This window comes from Onthophagus taurus, chromosome 6, assembly GCF_036711975.1.
Source record: "Onthophagus taurus isolate NC chromosome 6, IU_Otau_3.0, whole genome shotgun sequence".
NCBI lineage: Eukaryota > Metazoa > Arthropoda > Insecta > Coleoptera > Scarabaeidae > Onthophagus > Onthophagus taurus.
In genome coordinates, this window is record NC_091971.1 from 14,886,576 (window position 1) to 14,913,686 (window position 27,111).

At 32.0% G+C, this 27,111-nt stretch overlaps 2 protein-coding genes across 2 annotated transcripts; one reads left to right on the plus strand and one right to left on the minus strand.

Annotated features, from left to right (window-relative positions):
• Nucleotides 1-20,805, plus strand: LOC111419517 (AT hook containing transcription factor 1 homolog). The gene is made up of 17 exons (XM_023052333.2): nucleotides 1-292; nucleotides 349-638; nucleotides 695-839; nucleotides 894-1,016; nucleotides 1,067-1,266; nucleotides 1,321-1,470; nucleotides 5,969-8,030; nucleotides 8,541-8,733; nucleotides 8,785-9,136; nucleotides 9,193-9,559; nucleotides 9,622-9,981; nucleotides 10,181-10,993; nucleotides 15,814-16,544; nucleotides 16,596-17,559; nucleotides 20,396-20,467; nucleotides 20,521-20,588; nucleotides 20,650-20,805. The coding sequence occupies exons 1-17, from the start codon at nucleotides 196-198 to the stop codon at nucleotides 20,707-20,709; spliced, it is 7,047 nt and encodes a 2,348-aa protein (XP_022908101.2). The 5' UTR covers nucleotides 1-195; the 3' UTR covers nucleotides 20,710-20,805.
• On the minus strand, nucleotides 20,742-27,031 carry LOC111419518 (EF-hand domain-containing protein 1-like). The gene is made up of 5 exons (XM_023052334.2): nucleotides 26,729-27,031; nucleotides 26,321-26,674; nucleotides 25,947-26,266; nucleotides 22,284-22,449; nucleotides 20,742-22,230 (listed from the first exon to the last, which is right to left on the minus strand). Exons 1-5 carry the CDS (start codon nucleotides 26,774-26,776, stop codon nucleotides 20,854-20,856), a joined length of 2,265 nt encoding a protein of 754 aa, XP_022908102.2. The 5' UTR covers nucleotides 26,777-27,031; the 3' UTR covers nucleotides 20,742-20,853.
• Nucleotides 27,032-27,111: the final 80 nt, after the last annotated feature.

Sequence of the window (27,111 nt, forward strand, 5' to 3'; positions counted from 1 at the left end):
CCGTGTAAATTGTGACAGTTATGTTTTTCATAACCGAAATTTATCACGGACAATTTGAATGTGTTTTAGTAAAAATTAATTTTATTAATAAGCAAAAATAATCTTAATACAATCTATTCTGTTTTGTGCGAATAAGTTTTTAACTACTCGTCGACATTTCCGATGATTACCAACGCTTAAGAACCTAACCTAAAAATGTCGGAAAATTGCGTGTTAAGAAAATCAGTTCCTTTAGGAACATTTGCTCAGTCGTACTTAACGGAAACCGAGAAACGAGAAAATGTACCTCCAGGTAAAATTATATCTAATTTACTTTCATAATTTTCAATTAACTTATTTCATATTTAGATGCCACATTTGGGGGCATTCTATCGGATAACAAGTACGCCTGGTACGTTAATGGTTCGAGGTTACAAGTCGTTGATGTTCGACGCGGTAAAACTATAGCTGGGTGGTGTTTTGGATCCATTGTAAAAGACTCTACAACGAAAGTTGTTTGCATTGCTGAAATCCCCATATTGTCTCGGGAAACTCCCGTGCTTGTTGTTGGTTTAGAATATTTATCCACAGGAGGGACTATATGTGTCTTTGATGTATTAACTTCTAAAGTTGTACGTGCATTACAGCTAAAAGAAAAGGTAAAAACATTGATTTAATAAAGTAAGAGGTTTGAATTAAAATTTTTGTTTTTTAGATATCTAGTTTGCATGTTATTGATGGTGGAAAAGATTTGTTACCCCTTCAAGGTCCTTTGAGATCATTTGATGGTGTTATTGGTGTTGGTTGCGTTGGAGGAGGAATTTTGTTAATTGATTTATGCCGACATTCTATTGAAGAAGGCAAGTAATCAAAAAAAAATTTTTTTTTGTTTTAATAAAAATTTTTTGCTATAGAACAAGATCGAGATGAAGTAGATACTTGCCGAATAGAGGAATTAACATGTAAAGATCTTCCACATTTAGAATACCACAAACAAAAATTAAGAAGTGGTGTTCACTTAGCCATTAATTTAAACAGTAAGATTTTTTAAATATTTTAAAATCCAAATTTTATTGAATATTTTTAGGTTCCACAAATTATATTAATAAACATAGACGTGGGCCAGATATGGCAATAACCTCTTTATGTTATTGTCCACAATTAGCTTCATTAATTGTTGGTTATAGTTTTGGAGCATGGCAATTATGGGAACTATTAACAATGAAATGTGTTTACACATCACCTACTTATGATAAAAACATACCAGTCTCTCATTTTGCAATACAAGTTAGTTTTAATAAATTGCTGTTATGTATATATTAAATATTTAACTTTTTTTAGGAACCTTCAGATGATCCAAAACCAGTTTGTTACATTTGGGCTATTTATAGTTGCTATAAAGAAATATTAACCACTTATCCACTAGCGGTTCTATACTCAGTTAATTATACAATTAAAGAATTTCATGATGGTTATGGTGTTTTATATCAGGTAGAGTATCATTATTAGTATTTTTATAAGCACTATTTAATTGAAAATTGTGTTTAACTCTTTGCATTTGAGAGACTTTGCTATGGGTGAACATTGTATGCTTGTTTCCAGTATTGTTCTTTAAATTTTATATGTGGCCTATAGCATACATCAAACCTGTTGGGTTGGGTTGGGTTGCTAGTACTGTTAGAAATTGATACTCAATGATCAAAATGGCTACTCAAGTATACCCCATCAGAATATGTAATTATTAAGAACGCGCGCGCTGGGTTTTTTTTTATTCATTTGATATCTATGGACATTTAGGGTCAAATATACATGAATAAATTGTTTTAGAACTGTTTATTAACCGAAATATACAGTGTCCGCCAAAAAGTCAGCAACAACCGTTTTATTTTTGTTCCATTGCATCAACGTTTTTGACATTTAGCGTATTAAGCTTTCTTTTAGCTTTAAAAGTATTTTTTTATTATTATTTAGGACCGGAAGTGGCCACCATCACTTCCGGTCCTCCGGAAGTAGACCTCAACTTTCGTATGCGAAAAAATATGTTGACTTTGATAAAAGTTACTGGTACCTAGCATTTTTCGTTTTCGAGTTATTTTGATTTAAGTTTTTGTTTGGTAAATTTCACCATGCTCATAAAACCCTATATCTCAGCCAATATTTATTCAAGAAAGCTGTAGGTAGGTAAGATTACTCTTCAGATGATATCAAATAGATTGTCATTTGTTGTATCAGTATCTTATACAGGAAGGTCAAAAATTGAAATTGTTGAAATTGAATATGGAGAAACATATTCACTGGCAAGAAAGCTGAACATTTTGTATGGTACGCCCCATATTTTTTTAACCTACCAGTGAGAGGATTAAATTTTTTATCCACAGAAATAAAACGGGTGTTGCTGACTTTTTGGCGGACACTGTATAATATGTATGGGGTAACATACATAAATATAACTGAAGTTTTTAGTTGCTGCTGTCACTTTCTATGTACTTATGGCATTCTAAACAAACAGGAACAACATGTTCTCTGCATATACTTTTATTACATTTTTCACATCGGGTTTTAGTTTTGCAATTGTTCCCAGATGAATAGCTTTGACATCTACTTGATGTAATCTTTGGACGTTGCATTATCCCAGGTGTCCTTACCTATGGGTAATAGAACTTGTATCTCAAAATCTCTGGATGTTCCTTATTGTTTATGGTTGCAGAAACAAGTTGCTTATTTCCATATTTAGCGATAAATACCAATAAGAAATTTAGAAACATATGTAAACATTTTTCAGTCAATTATTTGTCTATGCACTTTCACAAACACAGAAGGATGCGGTTGTCTTCTATTTGGATATCTTCTCCTATACTCTAGGGCTACTTCTGCTTTCCGTTTGCAAACCCATAAAGAAAATGAATATCCGCTAACTCTTGGTTAAGAAAAATAAACGGCATTTTATAAAGTTTTTATGCAGCAAACAAAAAAATTAAAAGAAAAAAACAATTTAACATGATTAGGAAAAAGAGTAATGAATTTAGCACGTTAATAAACAAAAAAAAATTGAATTTAACACGTTAACGAATAAGAAAAATTAATTTAACACTGATCAACAACTACTGGTAATTTGACACTTGATACAATAAACTAAAACATTAGTGAACTTACCTACTTTGTTCCAATGCAAACATTATTATACCTACCTTTAACAATCCTCTAAAAAAATCGGTCTATATCGAATAATAAAAAGCGGATTATCTTGAATACGATCAACTTTAGCGCATTTTGATAAGAGTACCGTTTTTGCTTAGAAAAGTACCGAGAATAAGAATTCTTATTCAAAAAGCCAAAAAGAATACGCTCAGAAAAGTTACTGTTATTTTAATCCGTAAAGAGTACGTTACAGAGCGATTATCGACTGTTAAAGTCCTGCTACAAAAACCTGAAACACCCTGTATAGTTAAAATTTGTTCCCATTGTGACCACATTATTGTCCTTCCATCAAACCATTGTAACCTCGAGTGTGATACCATCATAATCTTGAAATAACATTCTCAATTGTCAGTAGTTAAGACGCTATTTGAAGAGAAGTCCTCGTATGGGGATAGTAAGCGGTAATGGGTTAATTATAAACACATTTTTACGTCCCATGAGAGTGTTTGTCGATATTGTAATAGTATATTAAAAAACAAGTTTCGTAAGACATGCTTGAAATGCACGAATTCAAGTTGAAAAACGAGTGGCGAAGCCACAAGTTTTTTAATGAATGAGTGCTTTAAGTCTTATGAAACGTGTTTTTTATGCTATTTTTTGTAATTCGCGTTTTTATCCTTTTTTTTCTCAAAAATAAAATAAATTTTGACAATGTAGGGAAATAGGTATGTAGCAGTTGGTAACACCGTAACACTTGAAAATAGAAATTTGAATTGACAATTAGAAACTGTCAAAACACAAAATTTATTCACCTCACAAAAATGTTTCATGTACACCTCCCAAAATAAGAGAAATTGTTCAGTGTTCAATGTCCTCATCATTGTGAACCTTGTATTCGATGCTAAGAACGTATTTAAACATCCATAGACAAAAATTGTCACATTGACAACTAGAAAAATTAATGAAGCAATGTCACCAACTTGAACTGGCTCCATAAAATTTTACTAAAATCTCATTACAGCATCGGATGCTGTAAGGAGTCTCATTACAGCACCCGTTTGAGTACTGTTAGAGCTTTCATTACCGTCGCGAATTACAAAAATGTTATTTACATAACTCCAAAGCAAGGGATGTCAGGCAATCTCTCCTATACAAATTTTTTTGTTAGATTATTGTTTTTATGTATCACTAATGCATATATTGCTCCAATGTTTACCATACCCAAGAATATGATAAGAGGCCATTGAACTGAATAGAAACTGAATACGTTTCACACAGTGCATCTACAGTATCAACCTCACCTTTTCTTGAGTTATAAAATAATATCACTTCCGGTTTCTTTTTACTGAATTGCTGTCAACATCCATTATTGCATGTATAGTGGAATCGAAGAGAACTACTAGCCTTTTAATGGCAATCTATAGCCATCTGCCAGCCTACTCTCACCAGTATCATCTAATTATTTACCCTTAGTCTTCTTCAAGCAGTAAGTAGTCTACTGTAAATAGTATCTACTCTTCACCAGCATAATCTAGTTTTTGCCAGAAGTATCTAGTCTTATGCAAGTAATATCCATCCTGCAAGCTGGAAGTGAACTTCTGAAAGCAGTATCTAGTTTTCTTCAAGCAGTAAGTAGTCTTCTGTAAATAGTATCTACTCCTCATCAGCAGTATCTCTAGTGTCTCTTTAGTCTTCTTCAAGAATATCTACTTATTTGCAAGTAATATCTATCCTGCAAGTTGGAAATGGTCTTCTGAAAGCAGTATCTAGGCTTTTATTACCAGTATTTAGTCTCTTAGAAATAACATGTAGTCTTCTATCAGCAGTTCTGCTAGCATTCAGTCTTTAATTAGTAGTATCTCGTCCTCTCCACGCAATTTTTGTTATTTAGTCTTCTGCGAGTAGATCTGGCATCTAATCTTCTCCTGCAGTATCTAGTCGTTTGCCAGCAATGCTAAGTTTTTTGTAAGGATGGTCATTTAGTCATATGCAAGCAATACCTAGCCGTTTCTTAGCAGTACCTAGTCTTCCATTACCAGTATTTACTCTTTTGCCAACAAATATTTAAATATTCATAAAGCACTATTAAGATGAAGGCATGGGCCGTTATCGCACCAATGATATCGTCCGCATCTGAACAGCAGCACGGATTATCACGGGCAGAAACTTCAATTAATTGATTAAACTGTAGTGAAAAGCAAAGTATATTAACACAAAGCATTGTAGTGATAGGTTATTATTTTAATAAAGAACATGGATTTGATTTAGATAATTCAATTTAATTTTTCAATGTTTATTACCAAAAAGATAAAAAATTATCTTAAAAATCTCAGTCTCTCTGTTCTTTACTCCTGGCATAATATTCAGATCTGAACTCATTTATTTTTGGGCCAGAGCTTCTCTGTGGAAGTCCTCAGATACGCTATAAAAATTTTCCACTCCATGTTTGTCTTGTTTATAAAATTGTTTAAAATAGCAAATGATACCAGTTCATTTAAGAGTTATTAGTTTTCCAAAAAGTAGTTTTGTTGTTGATATATCATCCCTAAAAGAAATTTAGGCAAATTTAAAGCATATTTAACAAACATTCTGAAGAATTATTGAATTATCATTTTAAAAAATTGTCTCAAACTGTTACTTTGCCCAAGCGAGTGTAAAGAGTTAATCTTCCACCATTGTGGATGCAGAAAAGTTTAGTTCAAACAAATGAGATGATGACAACATCTCCAGTCAATTCCATTACAAACTAAGCTATTTCTTCCTTTTCATGGGTTTAAATCCTATTTGGAGATAATTATATAAATATAGATTATCTTAATGTATGAGTTTTTATGCAATTATTTTTTTTAAGGATTTCGAGTCTTGTATGGTGCGATATCAAATGGAACTCGGTTTCAATTCATCAAACAAAACTTCCCCCGAAACGAATATTTTGCGTCTAACAACATACAAATCAAATGGTTCAAAATTACCATCTCCAGATAATCCAGAAGACTCATTATCAATTTGTTATATGGCTTGGAATATCTATGGAACTGATGGGGTACAATCATACATTGGATTGTTCGATTTAAATCAGTGGTATAAAGCTCAAATGCCTGCATATACAGACAACGATTCCGCTAATTATTTATCTGTAGTGTGTGTCACTGATTTAATTGGAAACAGTGATTTCGTTTTGGATGTTACAATAGATGAGGGGAGTGTTAAACAGTTTTTGGGGGTTCAAAAACCTGAGGAACATTATTATACATCGGCTTTAAGTTATGAAATTACTTGTTGTGAAGAAAAGGTGACTCATTTCATTTGTCACCGTGGCCAACAAAGAACGTTGTTAAAAAGTATCGAAGAATCGGATTCGTTGATATTTTTGAAACCACAAGAAATATGTAAAACAGCGCAAAAATTTGGGTTGACTCCAATTTTTCTTGATTCTTCATATTCTTCTATTAATAATGCTCCAGGAAAATTCTTATTAAGTTTAGCCCTTGAACATCAAATGATTGGTTGGTTGTGTAAATGTGCAAAAATATGGTCAAATGGCCGATTTAAATCATCTGGTTATCCTTTGGAATATTTTTTGGATTGGGCATGGAATAGAGCCAGTGAATTAAAAGCAAATGCAGATTCTTTAACTGTGCCATTATTTGATTATTCAGAAACTATTATTGACGCGAATAATCAAAGAATAATGAACGTTTGTATTAATCAATTAAAAAACTTGGTAACAATTTATGAATTCATTTTGAATCAATTAGAAGAATACATTTTACATAAAGATATCATACATCAACAACACTCCAGTTTACAAATGGTTGTTACTCATTTTGAGGTTATACAATGGATGGTTAATTCTGGTTTATTACCTGAATGTAAAGATACTTTTTTATATCCAATTGAAACTTTTATTTCTTATTATAATACAAGAAGATTGGAAATTCAAAATGCCCATTACGAACAATTTTCTTCAAAAGAAAGTTTACTTTTCATTGATATCTTATTAAAAACTGAATTTTCTGATATGCAATTACAAGAATGTTGGAAAGAAGACGAGGGAAATGGGTTTTACCCACCACCTTCAATGCAATCGTTATTAAGAACATATTTAATTGATAATGTAAATTTTTCATTAAAACATACAGTCTTAATTTACGCATTCCTCGATTTATCAATGGCTTTGGATAAATCACGAAACACATTTATTATAACGCAATTAATTAAATTTCCAACGATTTTCCGTGTAAATCCTAGCGTTACAGCTTTATCTCAAGCATTTTGGCATTTAGATCATAAAGATTTTACGTCCGCTTTAGATCTGTTGTTAGATCCCGCAATTTCAAACAGCGACATAAAATTATGGCATCATCGTGTTATAATAAGCGCACTTTTAATACAAAAACAGTACAATTTGGCTTTAACTTATTATCAAATCCGTAAACCACCTTTAAAAGAAGTCGACGATATCATTAAATTAATCAGTTTGTTTGTTAAAAACGACATGATACACGAAGCGATCGAATTTCAAAGGGAACACGTTAATCGTGAAAATCAAGAAACGATTTTAACGCATCTTTATAGAGAATGTAATTCTGTTAAGCAATTGAAGAAAATTCTTCGGTATGCTTTGACGGAAACGGAAGAGCGGGTTATTATGAAATATTTAAAAGATGTTTCTCATCCCCAACAAGAAGAACTTGAAGTTATGTATTATGTAAAAAGATTTAGGTATACGGATATTATGAAAACGGCAACTAGGGAAGAACAGTCAGTTGCTGTTCCATCTGGTTTGCAAGGACAAAAAATGATTTCTTATAAAGAATCGTTTGCTAAAAGATTGGCTGGATTTTTTCCGAAAATTTCAACTGATTTATTTAAAGTTTGTCAAAATCAAAAGGAAGTTTTTCAAAATAAAGGTAACTACAGTAATACATTGATATAACGGATTAATATGGTAATCATCCTTGATTTATACAGGGTGAGTCAGAAAGAATGGGAAATCCGAATACCGGATGTGTATATAGCGCCCTCTACAAGCAATCACTAAATAAGTTTCAAATTCGTATTTCTCATGCCCAGAAACATAAAACTACCAAATTTTACGTTAATAGTACAAAAAATTTTAAAATTATCAAGAAATTTCAAAATAAGAATTTAACTTAGAGATGTTAGGTTAAATCGTCTAATGTCTCTGGTATTCGGATTTCCCATTCTTTCTGACTCGCCCTGTATGTCATACAGACAACTTGGGGAATACCCCGAGTTTATCTATAAATATGGATTAGAGCATCTATATGCATCAAATTTAAATGTATTTATTTTATTTGTAATATCCGAAATCCGTTATATCGAGATTTTACTATATTTAAACAAGTTAGTTGGATTTAGATTGGACTAATTAAAATAATTCAACTCATATTTTGCAGTTATTTCACGACCACAACCATTATCTGTGGTAATTCATGGTACAGATCAGCAAGCTAAATATAAATCAAATTTGATTCAAATGAGTATGGTAAAAGCTAGAGAAACTTGGAAGAAACCAATAGATGGGGAGACCCATGGTAGTGAAAATTGCCCATTTGTGAGAACTCCTTTAACTTTAATTTCCTCATCTAGGTAAAAAAAAATAATTTTTATGAATTATCATTAAAAAGGAATATTTTGTAGGAAAAGATCATTAATTTGTCCAAAAATCATTAAAGTTGATGGAAATGTTGATGAAGAAAATATAGAATCTCCATGCAAAAAACAAAAACTCCAACCAAGACAGTCGATAAGTTCGGTATCTTTAAAAAATTCGTTTAACGATAGTAATTTGTCGAATATAAGCGCTACGAAGTTAAATACGCCGTTAATAAAAAGGAAAGTGAAAAGGTTATCTGGGCAGTCTTTAGAAGGAAGTGAAAATTTAGCAATTTGTACTCCACAAAGTATATTAAAAGTTCGTAATTTAATTCATTCATCTACAGCTCAAGAAAGTCAATCTCCTAGTACTTCCAAGATTATTGCTTCTAATTTAGTAAGGAAAGATTAATTAATTAGTTTTTAATTAATACATCTTTTTTCCATAAACAGAGTTTAGGATTAACACCAAGAAAACCCACTTCACGATTAACAGTTCATTTTGAAAGCAGCACTAACGAATCTCGTTCAATCGAACCATTAGAACAAATTTCTGATTTTATGAATATTTCCGCCATTTCGAAACAAGATAGGTTTTCTGACTCTAAAACTCATGAAAATAAAATTGATGAAAGTGTTGATAACAATAAAATTGATGAAAGTAAGGAGATTAAAGATCCATCTTCAGATGATGTTTTTTATTCTCCTGATTCGTCGTTGGAAGATGATCTACAACCACCTGAAGAAAAAACTATGGATTTGGAGACAACAATTTCAAGTCCAATTAAAAATCAAATAAAAGGACGTAATAGTTATAAAGGTAATTAATAAAAATATTCTTTTAAAATTAATGCTTAAAATTGTTTTTTTGAATTATTAAAGATAAAACACCTGAAAAAATTTATGAAACTTTAACTAAAGAACCTATTGAAAAGCCGAAAACACACAAAGAAAATTCCATTTATGAAGAAAGTTCTGCTAAAGAACTTGAGAAAACCACGAAAGAAGAAAGTACATCAAATATAACTAAATCTCCTGTTAAGAGTCCACGAAGCGCTAAACCAAGATTACGTAAATCTTTGAGTAGAATGGTTTTGGAAAATAACGCACTTTCAACTTTGTCACCGACCGTGAAGAGGTCTGTAAGATATTCGTTGAACTCACCAAAATCAAAAACGAGTTTATCAAGCATTTTGGGTGAAGGAGATTTTTCGGGTTCAAGCAATCAAGGTGTTGAAAAAGGTAAAAATATTTCATTCCAAAAAATGAAAAATCCTTTAAAATTGAAACTAGAAAAGCATCTAGTTTTGATGTTTTCTAATAAATTATAGAAAATATATTCATAAAATCTCATTTTAACGGATTTTTTACATAAATCACAAATATTTTAAAAGTAACTAATTTTAATATTGTTTTTTTAACATTTTGGAATAACATTTAGATAAATTAGAAGAACCATCAATTACAGAATTAAATGTTTCCAAAAATTCTTCATCTCAAAGCGATTACAACCTAAGAGGACGGTTACAAAAAAGACGATCAGTTAGCTCATCAAAAAGGAGTAGTTTACAAAGTATTTCATCTTCTTTTGGTAGTAAAGAAATAATTTCGTTAAATAGTACTGAGCAATCTATAACGCAAGATCAACAAATGGTTCATGAAGACATCTCAGTGGAACAGGAGAAAGAAAGTAAACAAGAAGAAATTGAAAAAAGTGCAGATTTATCAAAAACTCCAGATAGTATAATAGAATGGATAGAAAAAATTAAAGCGACTGCCACCGTATCTAGATGTTCGTCCTTTGATAACACCAAATATAATGAAATAATTTCCTCAGATACTGTCGATAAATCTGTTACAGAAGAACCTATTGATTCATTAATGAATGCATCTGAAAACAAAGATGAAAGTGTTTATGAATGGATAGAAAATGTAAGAGTTACTATGGTACCTTCAAGATTTTCTATCTTTAACTCTACAAAACATGACGAAATATTTTCTTATGACACTACCACTGAAAAATCTCTTCTACAAGACCAAAAAGAATCAAACCAGGAGAGTTCGAAAATAAACGAAATTGAAGAAGAAAAAGCCGATGCAGTTGAAGAACAAAAAATTGAAGACGTTCAAACAGTAAAACCAATTCAAGAAGAAATTTTTGTTGCGGATGAGACTGTTGATGTAAATACAGGAATAGAACAAGATGTTGAAATGGAAGTTGAAATTGAAGAGGAAATGACTCAAAATGTACAAGGTATGTAAAGAATTATAAAGAATTGGTGTGTTCTAAAGGATTGACTGGAAAAATGGCTGACTTTTTCTTAAGAAGTATCTTCAACCTTAATTATTTTTCAAAATGTTATTACATTTAGGTTCATTGTAACAAATTTATTTAATATACGAGTACCAAGTTTGTGTGTTGTACTCAAGGTTTCTAAGGCAGTGTTGCAATAGGTTAGATGAAAAAGTTGTCTATTCAAAGATATAATAACAAGTCAAAAAAAATTGTGTGAAAAATAAATTAATTGCTTTATGAATAGAAAAATTAGATTTGAATCATGGTTTGTAAAATGTGTGGTTGTCCAAATTCTGCTATGATATTATTATTTTTAAAAGATTAATATGTTCTGGTAGTGTTATGCTTACAGCTGTTCAAACTACAATCATATAGATTAAATGTTGTTTCATATTGCTTGAAAATTATATGTGACTTGCTATGGATTTTTATTGTTTATGGCTATCCAAAACTGTTAGGGCACTATTGGTAAATCGTTCTTCCTTGTGTGTATAATGATTATTTTTATTCAAAAGGAGCTCTGAGCTCAGACTAAATGACATATTTTGATTAGTTAAAAAATATCTTGACATTAGCATAGTGTTGGTCAACCTCATTTTCCTACTATATTTAAAAAGTTATTGTGTCTCTATTGGTTACCTGGGGAATTAATTCAATTACGTGGTATAGAGACTTAAACACTATGACTACTGTCTATATGATAACCTAAAAAAGGTGTATATAGCTAATAAATATCTGTTAATAACTTAGTTGAGGTCAACACGCAGATAAAGAACATTACGACAACATGGAGAGGATTTAACGAACTCCTGGACTTCAATAACTAATGCTGTAGCCAACATAACAAAAAAAAATGGGTTATAGAACAACAGATAAAAAACAATATTCGATGACAGATGAGATGCTACAGTTAATGAATAAACGAATATATTATAAAAACAAAGACGACACCCGATACAAGAATATATAAAGAATAATCAGAGAATTAAAGAATTAAAGAGTGAAGCATCCTTCAAGTTACACAAAAAGTTAAAAGAAACAAAGTTTGGGAAAAATACATTGAAACACTATTAGGAAATAAGCTCACAAAGAGGTCTGAAAACAACGAATGTATAGCTGGTCCTGCTATATCTAGGGAAGAGATAAAAAAATCAATCCAAATCATTTGGCCCGCATGATATTCCATTAGAAATTTTGAAACTTATAGATAAAGTCGCATTGCTACATTATATCAAACATTTAACACAATTGATACTGGTTGCTACCCTCAATAATGGCTAGATCTATCTTTATCCCACTACCTAATGTAAACAAGGCCAACTTGTGAAGAATATCGACTTATCATCCTTATGAATACTCAAAAAACCTTCCTCAAAAATAATTAATCAACGTATATAGGGTGTATCTGAATGACTGCAACAAACTTCAAGGGGTGATTCCTTAGTGAATTTTAAGGGTACTTTGATATATGAACCATGGGCGACTTCGGCTCCCCTAAGGAGCTACGCCCCTCCAAAAATGGCGGAAAATTTTGGTTTAATTTCTTTTTCTCAAAAACCATAAACGCTAGGAAAATGAAATTTGGGGAATATGTTTAACTCATAATAGGGCACGTTTTGACCCTATTTGCACTTTCAATCTACCCTTCTAAACTACTAAACGTAACCACCCCCTTTACATTTTTGCTAAAATTTTTTTTATGCAGATGATAAATACATTAGAAAAATTTTACATAGGTAGATGAAAGTATCCTAAAACTTTTTTGTCTCTCTAAAATTTTTCCAAAAACGACTAATTTTTGAGAAAAAAAATAATAAAGCAAACACAGCCCAACGTTAAACAACGGGGTTGTCGATCAAAAGTAGGAATGAATTATTAATGAAAAAATCTTAGTAGGCTTTGCAATCTTTGTCAGAAATATTTTTGACGTTTAAATGTCAGTTTTTTCTTACTATTATTATTGTTTTTCAAATTAATTGTTAAATAAAGTTCTATCGCATTTACGCTCGTTCACTCGACGTTTCCAAATTTTAAATAAAACAATAATAATAGTAAGAACCACTGACATTTAAACGTCAAAAATATTTATGACAAAGACTACAAAGCCTACTAAGATTTTTTCATTAAAAATTCATTCCAACTTTCGATTAACAACCCTACAGCTTAACAGTTAGTGTTTGCTTAATTTTTTTTTTCTCAGAAATTATTAAATTTTCGAAGAACATCAGAGAGACAAAAAAGTTTTAGAATAGTTTTATCTATCTAACTGAAATTTTTCCAATGTATTTATCATCTTCATAAAAAAAATCTAGGCATAAATTGAATGGGGGTGGCTACATTTAGTAGTTTAGAAGGGTAGGTTGAAAGTACAAATAGGGTCAAAACATGCCCTATTATGAGTCAAACATATTCCCCAAATTTTATTTTCCTAGCGTTTATGGTTTTTGAGAAAAAAGAATTAAACCAAAATTTTCCGCCATTTTTGGAGGAGTGTAGCTCCTTAGGGGTGCCGAAGTCGCCCATGGTTCATATATCAAAGTACCCTTAAAATTCATTAAACAATCACCCCTTGAAGTTTGTTGCGGTCATTCAGATACACCCTGTATATAAAAATGTGAAAGGAGCATGGCTGATTCCCAGTGTGGCTTCAGGCGGGGAATGAGACATTTGCTTATGCTTCCTCAACTATAAAAAAGCATTTGACCAAGTGACAGAACATCACAAACTCATGTAGCTTCTCAAGAACTTGGACATAGACCAGGACATTAGGTTAATCGAAAACAACCTTTATTGGCATCATACTTTCTACACTCTTAGAAAGTAGTAACGACAGCAAAGATATACTGGTGCTGGGACCAATGGCTTGATGTTCTCTTCGAGGGACGGGGGTGGACTCTTCTGAAAAAATGTGACTGGACTCGAACCCAGGTAACTTGTATGTAAGCTATTTAGTTTGTCACTGAACCACCACGCCCTTGGGACCAGACTGTGCTGGTAAAATCAGATAAGCAGCACTTCGCGAAGCACTTGATGATGCTGAGGTTGGTATTAAAGTTAATGGGGTTTGGATTAACAACATCCATTAATGACATGATTGCTGACGACTTGGAAACCTTCCAAGTTGCAACAACGATGTAACGGGAGAAAATAACAGATTAATGAGCACGATATAAACATAAAGACCAAGTTCATGATAATAACAAGGAACCTAGGCGCATTTGAAGATACCTATCTAATAGTTAATGATGACCTTGAAACATGGCAGTTTAAAAAGTGGACATCAGACAACGAAATTAAAACTCTCATAAAACAAACTTAACAGGTAGACATTTCAAAAATTGGGAAGCGTATTTAGCTGTTCAGACTTCAATCAAAACTTCAAATTGAGGTTCGTGAAATGTTCCGTACCTTCTAAAAAACAAATGCAATAAATAAACTGGAAGCATTCGAAATGTAGACATATCGCAGAATACTGAAAAACCTTTGGACTGGAGGAGTTACAAATGAAGAATACTTATTCTACTAAATAAAGAATGCGAACTAAATAGTACCACAATTAAAAAAAGCAATTATTAAGTGTTGAAGCTGCTACAGTTCTATCTATTTTGGCTACCATGACACACGCAGAATGAGCCAAATGATAAAATATACTCGAAGTTTTAAGATTAACACTGCCAATTGGTGTAACGTATTAGAAATGATTTAACGATTTATTGAATGATTCTTGACTTTCAAGTGCTCCACAAAAATCTTACACATTACAGACAACAATGAGCATAGTGGAAGATATAAGATCATATTGTGGGATAGGCGTGGTTTTAGTCTTATGTGCAGTACTGGGTGATAAGCCAAAAATTGAATGTTTTATTAACATAGGAGTGGACATTCTTAAAATTTTTTTTCAAACGTTGACTAAATTGAATTGGCTAAGAAAAACGAATTGGTATCATTTACTTATTGTGTTAAAAAAGCGAAGAATGATTCTCAGGAAAAAGATGTCTTCTCTCTGAAATGTTTGACAATGATTGCACACCATCAAGGCTATAATCCATACTGTGAGGAATAGAGAAGAAATGGGAAATGTAATCGCAAACATCCATTAATGGATAAACATTACAAGAAGAAAAATAACTTACTGCGACAGACAGCATTTGATAAAGTTGAACATATAACGAAACTCTGATTTTCTTTATTGATCTTTATCTTCAGCTATGTACCTCATTATCATTGTATTGGTTAATTTTAGCTTATTTTAGTTTAATTAATGATTTAAACCGTTCTTTTAAGAAATAGACAGACAAAATCATAAAGTTAATCGTGATCTAACTAGGCGTTAATCGAATATTTCTAGTTTCTGATCAGTTAACGCATCAACATTACGTTCCGCATAATTAAAGTGACTCTAATCTAGGTTTTATAAACGTTTAATCAAGTTTAGCAATTTAGCATAACGTTGACCGCGCATGTTTGATTGATGGATTAACTAACGTTGTCATTCTGTTAGGTTAGCGATTTAAGATTATCTTCTTAATGGTTGAAATTGACTGAATTTGAAATTAGATATTCTTTTAAAACGTCTATTTTAAACTGTATAGCAATACGTTTTTGAAATTACCAAAGCAACGTCATTGATGTATTTAAATTCAAATTTCCCGCTAAAATATTCTTCTACCAACATAATTTTAAAAAATGCAAATTCAATAAAATTACTCACAAATATTTTGAATCTGCAATGTATTTAATAAAGCTATAAATAAATTTTTTATTGAAATTTTCAGAAATTATTGAACTTTCTGATCCAACAATAAACGATGAATCAATAAACGAAGTTCCCATCGAAATTGCAAGTAAATCGCATCAAATTGAAATCGATCAAGACTTAACATCCGTTTCCAATGAGAAAGATAAAACCATCGATAAGGGTTTTATTGCTTCAAAGAATGTAATTGAAACTTCAACTCTAGTCCCCATCGAAATTTCAGCTGTAGATGAGCAATTGTCAGAAATAGATCATATAAAACACTCTCCTGAAATTATAACCGGTCAAAACTTAACATCGGTATCGAATGAGAGTGATAAAACGGTTAATAAGGCTTTTATTGCATCAACGAATGTGATCGAAATTTCCGACAGCTCCACCGACGAAAGCTTAACCGAACCATCGTCCACTGATGATAATGACGATCTTAATAAGGCCATGATTGACTCAGACGAAACAACTCGAAAGCCAGTCCATTCTAATCCACCATCAGATAAATCAACAATTGGATCTTCTTCTGAAGATTCGTTTGAGTCAAATACTAGTTTTAAATGGGATTATGAATCAAGTCGAGATGAACGCCAAGAAGAAACAGTTGAAAATGTTCAACAAATCGAAACGGAAGTTGGAGAAATCGAAAGAGAAATGGTTGATCAAGGAGTACAAGTAACAATAATTCAAGAAGATGTAGTTGAAGAAGATGGGATAGTCGATAATTGGGTGATGGAAGAAGAAGTTCGATCTGAACAAGTAAGTTTTTTTATGGTAAAATTGAACAAAAATTATTTAAATTTGTTTTAGGAACCATTCCTCACTATTTTAGTAACCGAAGAAAATGAAGTAAATTTAGAATTGACGCAAAATACGAATGATGAGTTAGAAAGTTGCAAAGTAGAGGATGATCAAATCAAAGAAGAAATGAAAGATGTGGAAAATGCAATTGAAAGTACAGAGATGAGCAATGAAATAAAACAAGACTCAATACAAATCCAAGATGATGTGGAAAAAAATATTCAAGATAAACAAGAAATACAACAAGAAATAAATCCGATTCAAATTGAGGAAAATATTCAAGAAAAAACAGTAAAAATAAAAAAGAAATCCTCAAAAGTTTCAAAAATAGAAGAAGCTCAAAATATAGAAGATACAAACGTCAGCGAAGAAAAATCAAAACCAACTTCATCAAACACCGACGTTTCTCTCAAAAAAATTCAAGATTCCATCGATATATCAAAGAAAAATCCCCGCGTCATTCTCCACGACGTAACAAAATCTTGGACACCGGAAATGAGAGCAATACGAGGTATGAGTATTGACCGCGAAATCCCAAAAGACGAAGAAGAAATAGAACCGCCAAAAACACCATCTCGTAGATTATCGAGGAGTGTTAGTGTTGATCCAGATACCCCAGTCCGTAAATCGAGGAGATTGGCCGGATTGGGATTACCAGAAGAGGCAAATATTTCTGATGAACCTCTTCAAAGTGTTTCTGTAAGAACGAGGAGGAGTAGTATGTCGAAATTGGGACAGAATAATGAAAATGTGCCAGATAAAAAAGAAACGTTAACGAAGAAATTGAAAAAAGGGTCGGAAAAGGAACTAAAAAAAGAAACTAAAGGAGAAGAGGAGGTGGTGAAAGCACCTCAAAGGCGCAATAAAAGATCGAAATCTGATTGTGATATAGAGGTTGAGGTGAAAATGCCTGTGAAAAGAAATACTCGATCTAATTCTATGTCGTCTACGTCGGTGTTACCTACAGTTCCTGGTAAGCAATAATATTGTTAATTTAGTAATAATAATAATTTATTGTTTCCTAGAAGGTTATAATTTATATCAATACTTATAACATATACAGGTGTTTCTAAAATGATGGGAAAGATTTCAAAGGGTGATTTTAAAATTTTTGAAATTTAAGTTCAAAATCCCTTCTCCTCCAAGTTATAACCCTCTAAAGTTAAGAGAAAAAAATCTGCAACTTTCTTGACATTTTACAACTAACAAATTGTTAGTTTGATCATAAAAATAAAATAATGCTGAGATCGATTTGACATAACTTCATTTCTTTGACTAATAATAACCAAGCTCTTAATAATTAATTCATTTGAACCTGTGTATTATTTTATTTTTTTGTGATCAATCTAACAATTTTAGGAGAAAATGTCAAGAGACAAAAAAGTTGAATCCCTCTATTTAAATAGAAAAATGTGGACGCATTAAAAAGTTCTGATGCAAAGTATTGTAGGGGTTGATTTTTTCACCGTCTTGTAATAACATTTTAGGATTACAAAAATCGTCAAAAGGTGTCATTTCATTAGCAACAGTTATCTGCCAAATTTCATTCTTCTAAATTCCTCCATAGTGGATTTATTAATTAAAAACAATTTTTTCCCCTAACTTTAGAGGGCTCTATCTCGGCGGGAAGTGGTTTTGAATAAAAAGTTATATAAATTTTGCTGAAAAATCACGCCTTAAAATCTTTCGCATCAATTTAGAAACATCCTGTATAATTCTAATCCCTTTAACCAGCTCTCTTTCCCAGTATCTGCCTCCAATACATCTCCTCTTCTTTGAACTCACTGCACTTCACCAGCAGATGGTAAAGACTCTCGGCCTTCCCCATATAGTCTGCATCCTCTCTCCTCATCCTCTATCCAATATCTACTGGCCCTTTCGTCATTGCCACATCTAAACCTAGTCTAAATCCGTCTTCAGGTACTTTCGTAGCCCCTCTATCTTGCATTTCCACATATCTGTACCTTCTCTCCAGTTGTTTCCACATCTCAATCCATCTCCTCTCTTTTCCTGTTCTTCCATTGAATACTCCACCCTTCTGTAGTATTCCTTCCTTTCTCGCCGCCCATAACGACCTTTTGCTGCCGCAATCTCTCTGCAACTTTCCTTCCACGCTTTCCTCAAAACGCATTGCGCGCTTACCCGCCACCACTCTTACCTTATGTACCTTTTTTTTCCTTCCTACTATATGTTATTTCAGATGGTTAGTCTACGATAAATTTGCTTTTTGTTCTTGTATATTTTGGACATACAAGGTTGCAAGTTAGAAGTCAGTCCCTTCTAGTTCTCGGCCAATTTACGCTATACTTTCGGTCATTTTCTTTCTTCTGTTTTTTGCCCATTCCACTAGGTCCACTGCTTCAATACATCTTCTCAAGTCGCTATTTTTTATGTATCACAGTGTTCCCAGCACTCTTCTGATTTTTATTTTCAGTGTTTTAATGATTTCTTCTTTGCTTTTTGTAATCCTATTGTCCATACCTCTTCTCCTTACGAAATCATGGGAGTAAAGATTGTCCTCGATAACTTTATCTATTTGGCACGCTGAGTTTACTTTCTGGTTTTGTTAGTCTGTAAATTTTCCTCAATTTTCCTATCGCCATAACTTTCCTTCTTTTTACATGCCTCTCGAACTTTAATTGTCTATCAATAACTACTCTTAAGTACATTACTTATTTATTCCCTGAACGTTATTTTTCTATTATCTATAAGTAGGAAATTATTCTTTGGTCGTTTCTTCCCCAACAGCATAGCTTCAGTTTTGCTTTCATTTATTTTGATTTTCCATTTTTTGGCGTAGGTCTTAATTTCTTTGACGACTCTTTCCGCCCTATTTCTGGCACCTTCCGCATTTATGCCACCAGTGAGTCATTCGCGAATTGGAAGATTCTTGTGAGTTTGTCATTCTTAAAGAGATACGGGGATAGGGGAAAGCCCTGCGGTAGTCCTTCTATTGCAATTTTCCAAGTAAACACTGCTCCTTTGAAACGTACTTGAAATCTCCTTCCATTTAGCCAACTGGCTGTTACTATGATTATCCAAGCAGGAAATTCACTTTTTTTCATTTTCAATATTAAGCCGGCTCTCGAGACCTTATCACAAGCCTTTTCAATTTCCAGTAGAGTTAAAAGTGCCGCCTGTCTTGGTTTATTTTTGACCCTTGCTGCTTCCACTACATTCGTCGCTTGTTGTATGGCTGCTAGTTGCCTTTTGAAGCCAAATTGTACGTGGGATATTATTTCGTGTTCTTCACAGTGCATTTCTATGTCCTGCTTCAATATTTTTTCTGCTATCCTTGCTAAGCCCCAGATCAGGCTAAGTGGCCTTTTGGGATGGTTACGACGATAGAGTTCTTCCAAATACTGGGGAACATTCCATATCTTTTTATGGCATTTATAAATCGGGTGATTCTTATTGCATTTGGATGTAAAACTTTGATGGCTCTATTATTATTATTTCTACGATATCTTCCTTTACACTCTCTAGGAGTTTCCATATTTGCTCTTGTCACAGCTTTTCCTGCACATTTTTTCCGTTTTTAAATCGGTTTTCTTTATTTGAGAATTAACCTTCTGATGTTCTTATGTGCCTTCATTTCTTCTCTATATCCCAGAGTCTCCTTAGCCAACCCCAATACCCACCTCCAGCACCTGGTCTCCACCCCATACATCATAACGCTTTTGATCAAGCTCTCAAACATTCAATTAACATTGTTTATTACTTTTATTAATCTTTTATTTAATTATACTTACCAATAAGATCATCCACAACTTATTCTTTTAATCAATTAATTGTATTTTGTTTTTAAGAAAATGTTGCAATACCAAGCACAAGTTTGAGAAGGTCTTCAAGATCAAGATCGAAAACTCCTGATAAAACTGGTAAGAAACATTAAGATTATCTGATAAAAAAACTGTTATTGTTAAAATTTTAGTTCTAGAAACATCAACCAGATCACTTCGAAAAGGATCTTTAGCACAAATTCCAGAAGAACCCGAAATGGTAAGTTTTAAATACTAAAGATTATCAATTTAATACTACAAATTTATTATAACGAAAACAGGCCTCTGCGCAAGAACAAAAAGTTAAAAAAAGTCGACCAAGGAAAGGAAGTACTAAATAATTTATTTTTAATTACTATTAATAAGCACTAAAATAAAATAATCCTTTTATTGTTGAAAAGAATTAATAAAAAGATAACAACAAAAAGTAAATTAAATTATTTAAAACAAATTTATCAAAAAAAAAAGTCTCGTTCATTGTTTCCTCAACATTTAGCATAATCAGTGCAATCGCATGTTGTTTTTTCAAGATTTAATTCGCACAAATCGAATTTATCCCGCTCGCATCGATCGACTTCGTTCGAGAATCTAACCATTTTTACTTTACAAGCGTCTTCAGTTAACTCAACGGGGTTAACCATAATTGGTGTAGGTTTGTCTCCACTGGGACGATCCGAAACCCATTCATCACCAATTTTCGGTGCCGGTTGACATGGTATTTGTTTTGTATCGTTGCAAACTTCTTGTTGTCTTCTGTAAACGTCCGCGTAATACTTTTGACTGATTTCTTCCGGTGTGTCAACATGTTTTGGTGCCATTTGGAAGTTTCCAACCAACGTAGAACAATCCGTACTTTTAACATCACCAATGGTAACTGGTAAAGAACACGTTCTAACAGTTTGTTGGATACCATGCGGTGGTACTTGATAAGAATGTAGCAACGATTTTTCGTATTCATCTAATTGTTTCTGTCTTAATTTCGCATCGTACTCCGGATCCGTCGAGCCAACTCCCATTTGTTTCATACACGTTTCCATAAATGTTGGATCGTCTTTGATTTCTTTACCGATCGCATCTCTCATCTTCTTCTTTTCGGATTCTTTGTTATCTTCAACTTGATCGTCAATATCGTCTTTGAGTAAACCTTCTTTGTACATGTAATTTCTCATGTTTTCGATAACTTCGCAAGGAAATTTCTCGGGATTTGCTTGCATGTAGCGATAAACGAATAAATCTGCTCCGATTATAATAAATCTTTGTTTGAAAATTTCAATAACAGCGCCAATATAAAAATCGGCTGGGGTGTAATAACTTGGATCGAGTGGATCCGACCCAGGTTTTTGTAACAAATTAGGACTTAAATATTTGCCACCTACGATGCCAGAATTTCTGATCGGTGGTTCTAAAATGGTACATGTCCCATCGGATAAAGAATAATTTAAAACGAATCTTCTTATTGCATCTTCTGGATGCACAACATCGTACATCATTTCGTATCGAAGACGCTTATTTGCGTTTAATACTTGACGTAACACATCTTTACGAGGCGCTTTTGGCAGAACCGTTAAAGTGTTTTGCAATGAGTCTTCTAATGAGCCTAAACCATCGTGTGGTGGCATCGGTCTTTCCACTGGTGGTTTTTCTTTTTTCTGGATTTGTATCGCTGGTTTTTGTTCGTAACATAACGCTTTGCGATAATAATTTCGCGTGAATTTGTCGCAATCGTAAAGAAACACTCTTCGTCCTAATACGAAAATTGTGGCACCTACATAGAAATCTTTTGGTTGGTAATATTCGTTTACTTCTGCATCGGAACGTTCTAAATAGCATGATGGGTAAGTTACTGGTTGCTCAGTCCAAACCTAATTAATCAATTCATTTATGGGATCAATAATTATCGTGATAAAATAGTTACCTTTGGTAATTTCATTTTTTTTAATAACTGTGGAACTGGATCTCTTCCTGAATTCTTTTCATTAATTTCTTTGACAGCAACTGTGTCATCAGCAAGAAAATATCTTATCTCTAATCGTCTGATTTCACCATATTCTGAGTCTCTATCATCCCAAAGAGCATTAAACCTAGAAAGAAAAAAATGTATATGTAACAAAATTGTATTATTAAATTAGAACTAACACTAGAACTAGAAACTTTCGGGTTCAAGAAGAACAAAGATTTGCCAATCGAAACGGTCGTCATCAACCGATCAAGCGTCCCATTAACAGAGGAGGAAACTTCAGTACTCGCCAAATTGGATCCAGCCACCTAAAAGAAATTAAAAAAGGACCCAACCGAAGAGACAGTATTCCGGTAGACCAACAGAAAAGTTTATACGTACAGGCTCCAGTTCCTCCAAGAATATATGGGTTACCTAAGATCCATAAACCAAATGTCCCGCTACGCCTTATTGTCAGTACCATAAATTCTCCTACCTATCAGCTAGCAAAACACCTCGCCAAGATTCTGTCTCCTTTTATAAGTAAAACAAAATCATACGTCAGAGATTCTGCACATTTTGTAGAATCAATCAGGAGTATGAAGTTAGATCCCCAGATATCACCTCTGTCACCAGTGGTCGTCAATTTTTACATGGAAATGTTTGAAGAGGAAACGTTAAGAAAGAGTCCATGGAAACCGAAGCTATGGTTCCTGAAAAAAGCGACCCCAGGAATTCCTAGACCACCTCATTCAGAACATTCCATGATTAAATTTACCATGAAAACGGAAGCTGCAAAACAGTTGCCTTTCCTGGATGTTCTGGTTACTAGAAAAACAGATATATACCATCAGATATAGTTGATGGTAGTATTTAGTCAAGGTCCGTTGAGTAAACATACTGTATAAGGTTATCAAACTCCATATGAACGTATCCTCCCACAAAGGTCTTGCTGTGACGTCATTGGAAGAATTGACATTTCTATGTTTTTATTTATACAGTGTATTTCACTTAAGAAGCAATATACAAAAATATAAAGAAAAAGATAAAATAAAATTAAAAAGTATTAAAATTTAAAGCAAAATATTAACGGTTATAATTTTATTATTGTTAGGTTATCCAACTTGACACGGTTACCATGGTGATTAAGATCCAAATATTGCAGGTGCTTGTCAAAATAGAAATTGAATTTAAGTTTTTTTTTTAAGAAAAAAGTCTTATTTAATTGGTTTAAAAGGCTGTATTAAACTCAAAATTGGTTCATCTAGGGTATTATAAACAAGGTAAGTGGATTAAATCAAAAAAAAATATTTTTAATTTATTTCTCTTAATTAGAATCGATTTAAATTAACTACAATTAACGAATTTGTTATGAATGCGAGACAATCGTAAAGAATTCGAATTGCTTTAAAATTAATAAAAGTTAGGTTAGAATTGATAAAAAAAATCGGAATAAAATTTTATTATTTTAAGGTTATCCAACTTGACTCGGTTACCATGGTGATTAAGACCCAAATATTGCAATTGCTTGTAAAAATTGAAGTTCAAACCAAAAAGTTTAAACTTTCAACTTTTAATTTTGACATATTTGTCAACTTCATAAAAAATCCTTTAAAATAAGTCCAAACTCGACATATTTAACTTTAATATTAATAGAAATACAATCACTTCCGGTTTGAACCAACGTCAATTTTGACATATTTGTCATCTTCATTAAAAAAACCTTTAAAATGAGTCCAAAGATGATGCACTTATCTCAAAAAACAAAAAAGTTTGAATAAAAAACCGTTAAACCTGAAGTTAGCAACAATTTATACCAATTTAATTATTAAATATTAATAGCAACCTTGTTTTTTTTTTGTATTTTTGTTTTTGTGATAAATTTTATAAAAATTAAGAATATCTCAAAATGACATTGACATTTCAAACCGGAAGTTGCTTACCTATATCTCGAGTAATATTGGAATTAAACGTATCATGTTTGGGCTCATTTTAAAGGATTTTTCACGACAATTACAAATATGTCAAAATTGACTTTGACATTTCTAACCGGAAAATGACCATAACTTCGTTAATATTGAAGATAAATATGTCGTGTTTGTACTCATTTTAAAGGATTTGTAATGAAGGTTACAAATATGTCAAAGTTAAGGTTGATATTTTAAATCTGAAGTTAGTTATCATGTAATAGACAAATGGACAACTTCATGGTGTTTTTTCATGATGTATTCTTTATTACAAAAACCTTTAAAATGAGTCCAAACATGACGCACTTATCTCAAAAAACAAAAAAGTTTGAATAAAAAAACGTTAAACCTGAAGTTAGCAACAACTAAGATACCAATTTAATTATTAAATATTAATACCAACCTTAATTTTTAATTTTTTTTATTGTATTTTTGTTTCTGTGATAAATTTTAAGACATTTTATAAATATTAAGAATATGTCAAAATGACATTGACATTTCAAACCGGAAGTTGCTTATATTTCGACTAATATTGGAATTAAACGTATCATGTTTGGGCTCGTTTTAAAGGATTTTTCACAACAATTACAAATATGTCAAAATTGACGTTGATATTTCTAACCGGAAGTTGACCATAACTTCATTAATATTGAAGATAAATATGTCGTGTTTGTACTCATTTTAAAGGATTTTTAATGAACATTACAAATATGTCAATTGACATTTTAAATCTGAAGCTACTTATCATATAATAGGCAACTTCGTGGTGTTCATTTATGATGTATTCTTTATTAAAAAAAACATTAAAATGAGTCTAAACATGATGTTGCTATATATCACTATGTTGTATATTTTTATTGCACTAAAACTAGAACTAACACTAGACCTACAACTAGAAAGTTTCTAGAATCTAATAGCATTTTTCTAGTTCTAGGTCTAGTGTTAGTTCTAGTTTTAATTGTTACTAAGCGTTAAATTGTGGTCTTTTTTTACTGAAATAAAACTAACGTTAGACCTAGAACTAGAATCATTCAGGTTTAGCCACACGTCTCAAAAGACGGCTAAACCCGAATGTTTCTAGTTCTATATCTAGTGTTCGGAATTCGAGGTACTTGACGATCTCGAATATCTATTATATCTATTCATGTTAGTATTAGTTAAATTTTCTTAATAAACAATTTTTAAATTTTTTTCAATAATTTTCTGATATAAGAGTACTAAAATTTTACGTCATCGTAAAGAGAAAACAAATCTCTATCACATGAGCCTAACGAAAGAATACATTAGCATTTAAAAAATTTCAAGTGTTATTCGTTGCTCATTTGTTTTCTGAAATAAAAACAATTGAATGCCTTATTATGGCAAACAAAATATTAAACATCTTTTGTGTAACTTGTTTTTTTATAAAGTTGATACTTACCAAGATATGTACTATATTCCATACATAATAGGCATGCTGTATATTATATTATACTTTTCCTCCAATAACGTCACGTTTTTTCAACGTCAATTTGTTCGAGTTGGATAATCTTAACCAATACTCAATGGACCTTGTATTTAGTATCATGGCATCCAAAACGATAAAATTTTTTCAAAAACGTATGACTTAACCCGAAAGTTTCTTGTTCTAGGTCTAATGTTATTTATAACAAAATAGTAATTTAAAATTACCTACTTTAACACTTTTCCATCGTACTCCAAAAATCGTCTCATTATATCATCAGCAGCAGGAGTTTTTGACATATGCCGTTGACTCGATAAAATTCTGTTTTGTATATAAGGATCCGGTGGCATTTCTTCCGGTTCGCCCATAATCAAACCTTGACTTTTCATGTATTCGCGAGTAAACAGATCGCAATCAATAGTATGATAAACAACTCCATATATGGCAATATCCTTCCCAACATCAAAATCTTTCCAATGCCAACAAGTACCATCGTCAAATTTTTGAATTTTTCCTCGACGAACTAATTTTCCTTGATTTAATCCGCTATCCTAGAATTTCAAGTCAAATTGTGCTTAATTCAATTTTATTTTTTTTATATTTACATTCACACGTGGTTCCATCACTGTAATTGTATCATCTTCCAAAAAATAAATAATATTGACTTGTCTAACACGGTAATATTCATCTGGTGACTCAACCACTGATTGTTTAAAAAATGCTGGAAATGTTAAACATTTTTTATCATATTGAGCAAAATGTGGAATAAATTGAGGAGCTGGTACTGATCGTGTCCTTCCATATGTTAACGATGGATCATATCGAACTGGATCGATTTTATCGAAATAACCAACAGAATCAACATCAAGTGGTTGCCCCCCTATTCCGGGTCCTGTGAGTCTCGGCATTTTGTAACCATTACAAATATCAAAAGAATGAGGCAGATGAAAGCGCATAATCTGTATTTTATTAAAAATGTATTCAAATTTTTTTTATTTTAAGATTTTACTTACTGTTGGATCTGTAAAACTATATCCAGGCAATTTTGGCAATCCAGCCATTTTGGTTCTTTTACTTTTTTTAAGAGTAAAAAGTAAGAAATAAGTTGAAGATCAAATGAAAGGAAAATATAAAATGACGGTATATTGATATAACATTTCCATGGAAACTTAAGTAACGTGACAAATATAATTTATAATTTTGCTATTTTTTTTATTTAAACCTGAAAAGATTTAGATTTAGAATCATTCTGTTTAGTAATTGTTCTATAAATCTGATCTTTTAAGCAGTAATTGTTATTTATTGAATCTTAATGACAATTAATGTCAAATTTGATCTTGAAACTGTCTTCTGTTATGTGTCAGTTTTGACGATTAAGTGTCAACTATCAAAATTA

Coding starts and splice junctions, on each gene's coding strand:
- LOC111419517 (XM_023052333.2), top strand. CDS start 196: ATGTCGGAAAATTGCGTGTTAAGAAAATCAGTTCCTTTAGGAACATTT. Junction 1,017..1,066: donor CTTAGCCATTAATTTAAACA/GTAAGATTTTTT, acceptor GAATATTTTTAG/GTTCCACAAATTATATTAAT. Junction 20,589..20,649: donor TTCCAGAAGAACCCGAAATG/GTAAGTTTTAAA, acceptor TAACGAAAACAG/GCCTCTGCGCAAGAACAAAA.
- LOC111419518 (XM_023052334.2), bottom strand. CDS start 26,776: ATGGCTGGATTGCCAAAATTGCCTGGATATAGTTTTACAGATCCAACA. Junction 26,675..26,728: donor ATAGTTTTACAGATCCAACA/GTAAGTAAAATC, acceptor AATAAAATACAG/ATTATGCGCTTTCATCTGCC. Junction 22,231..22,283: donor AAAAAATGAAATTACCAAAG/GTAACTATTTTA, acceptor TTGATTAATTAG/GTTTGGACTGAGCAACCAGT.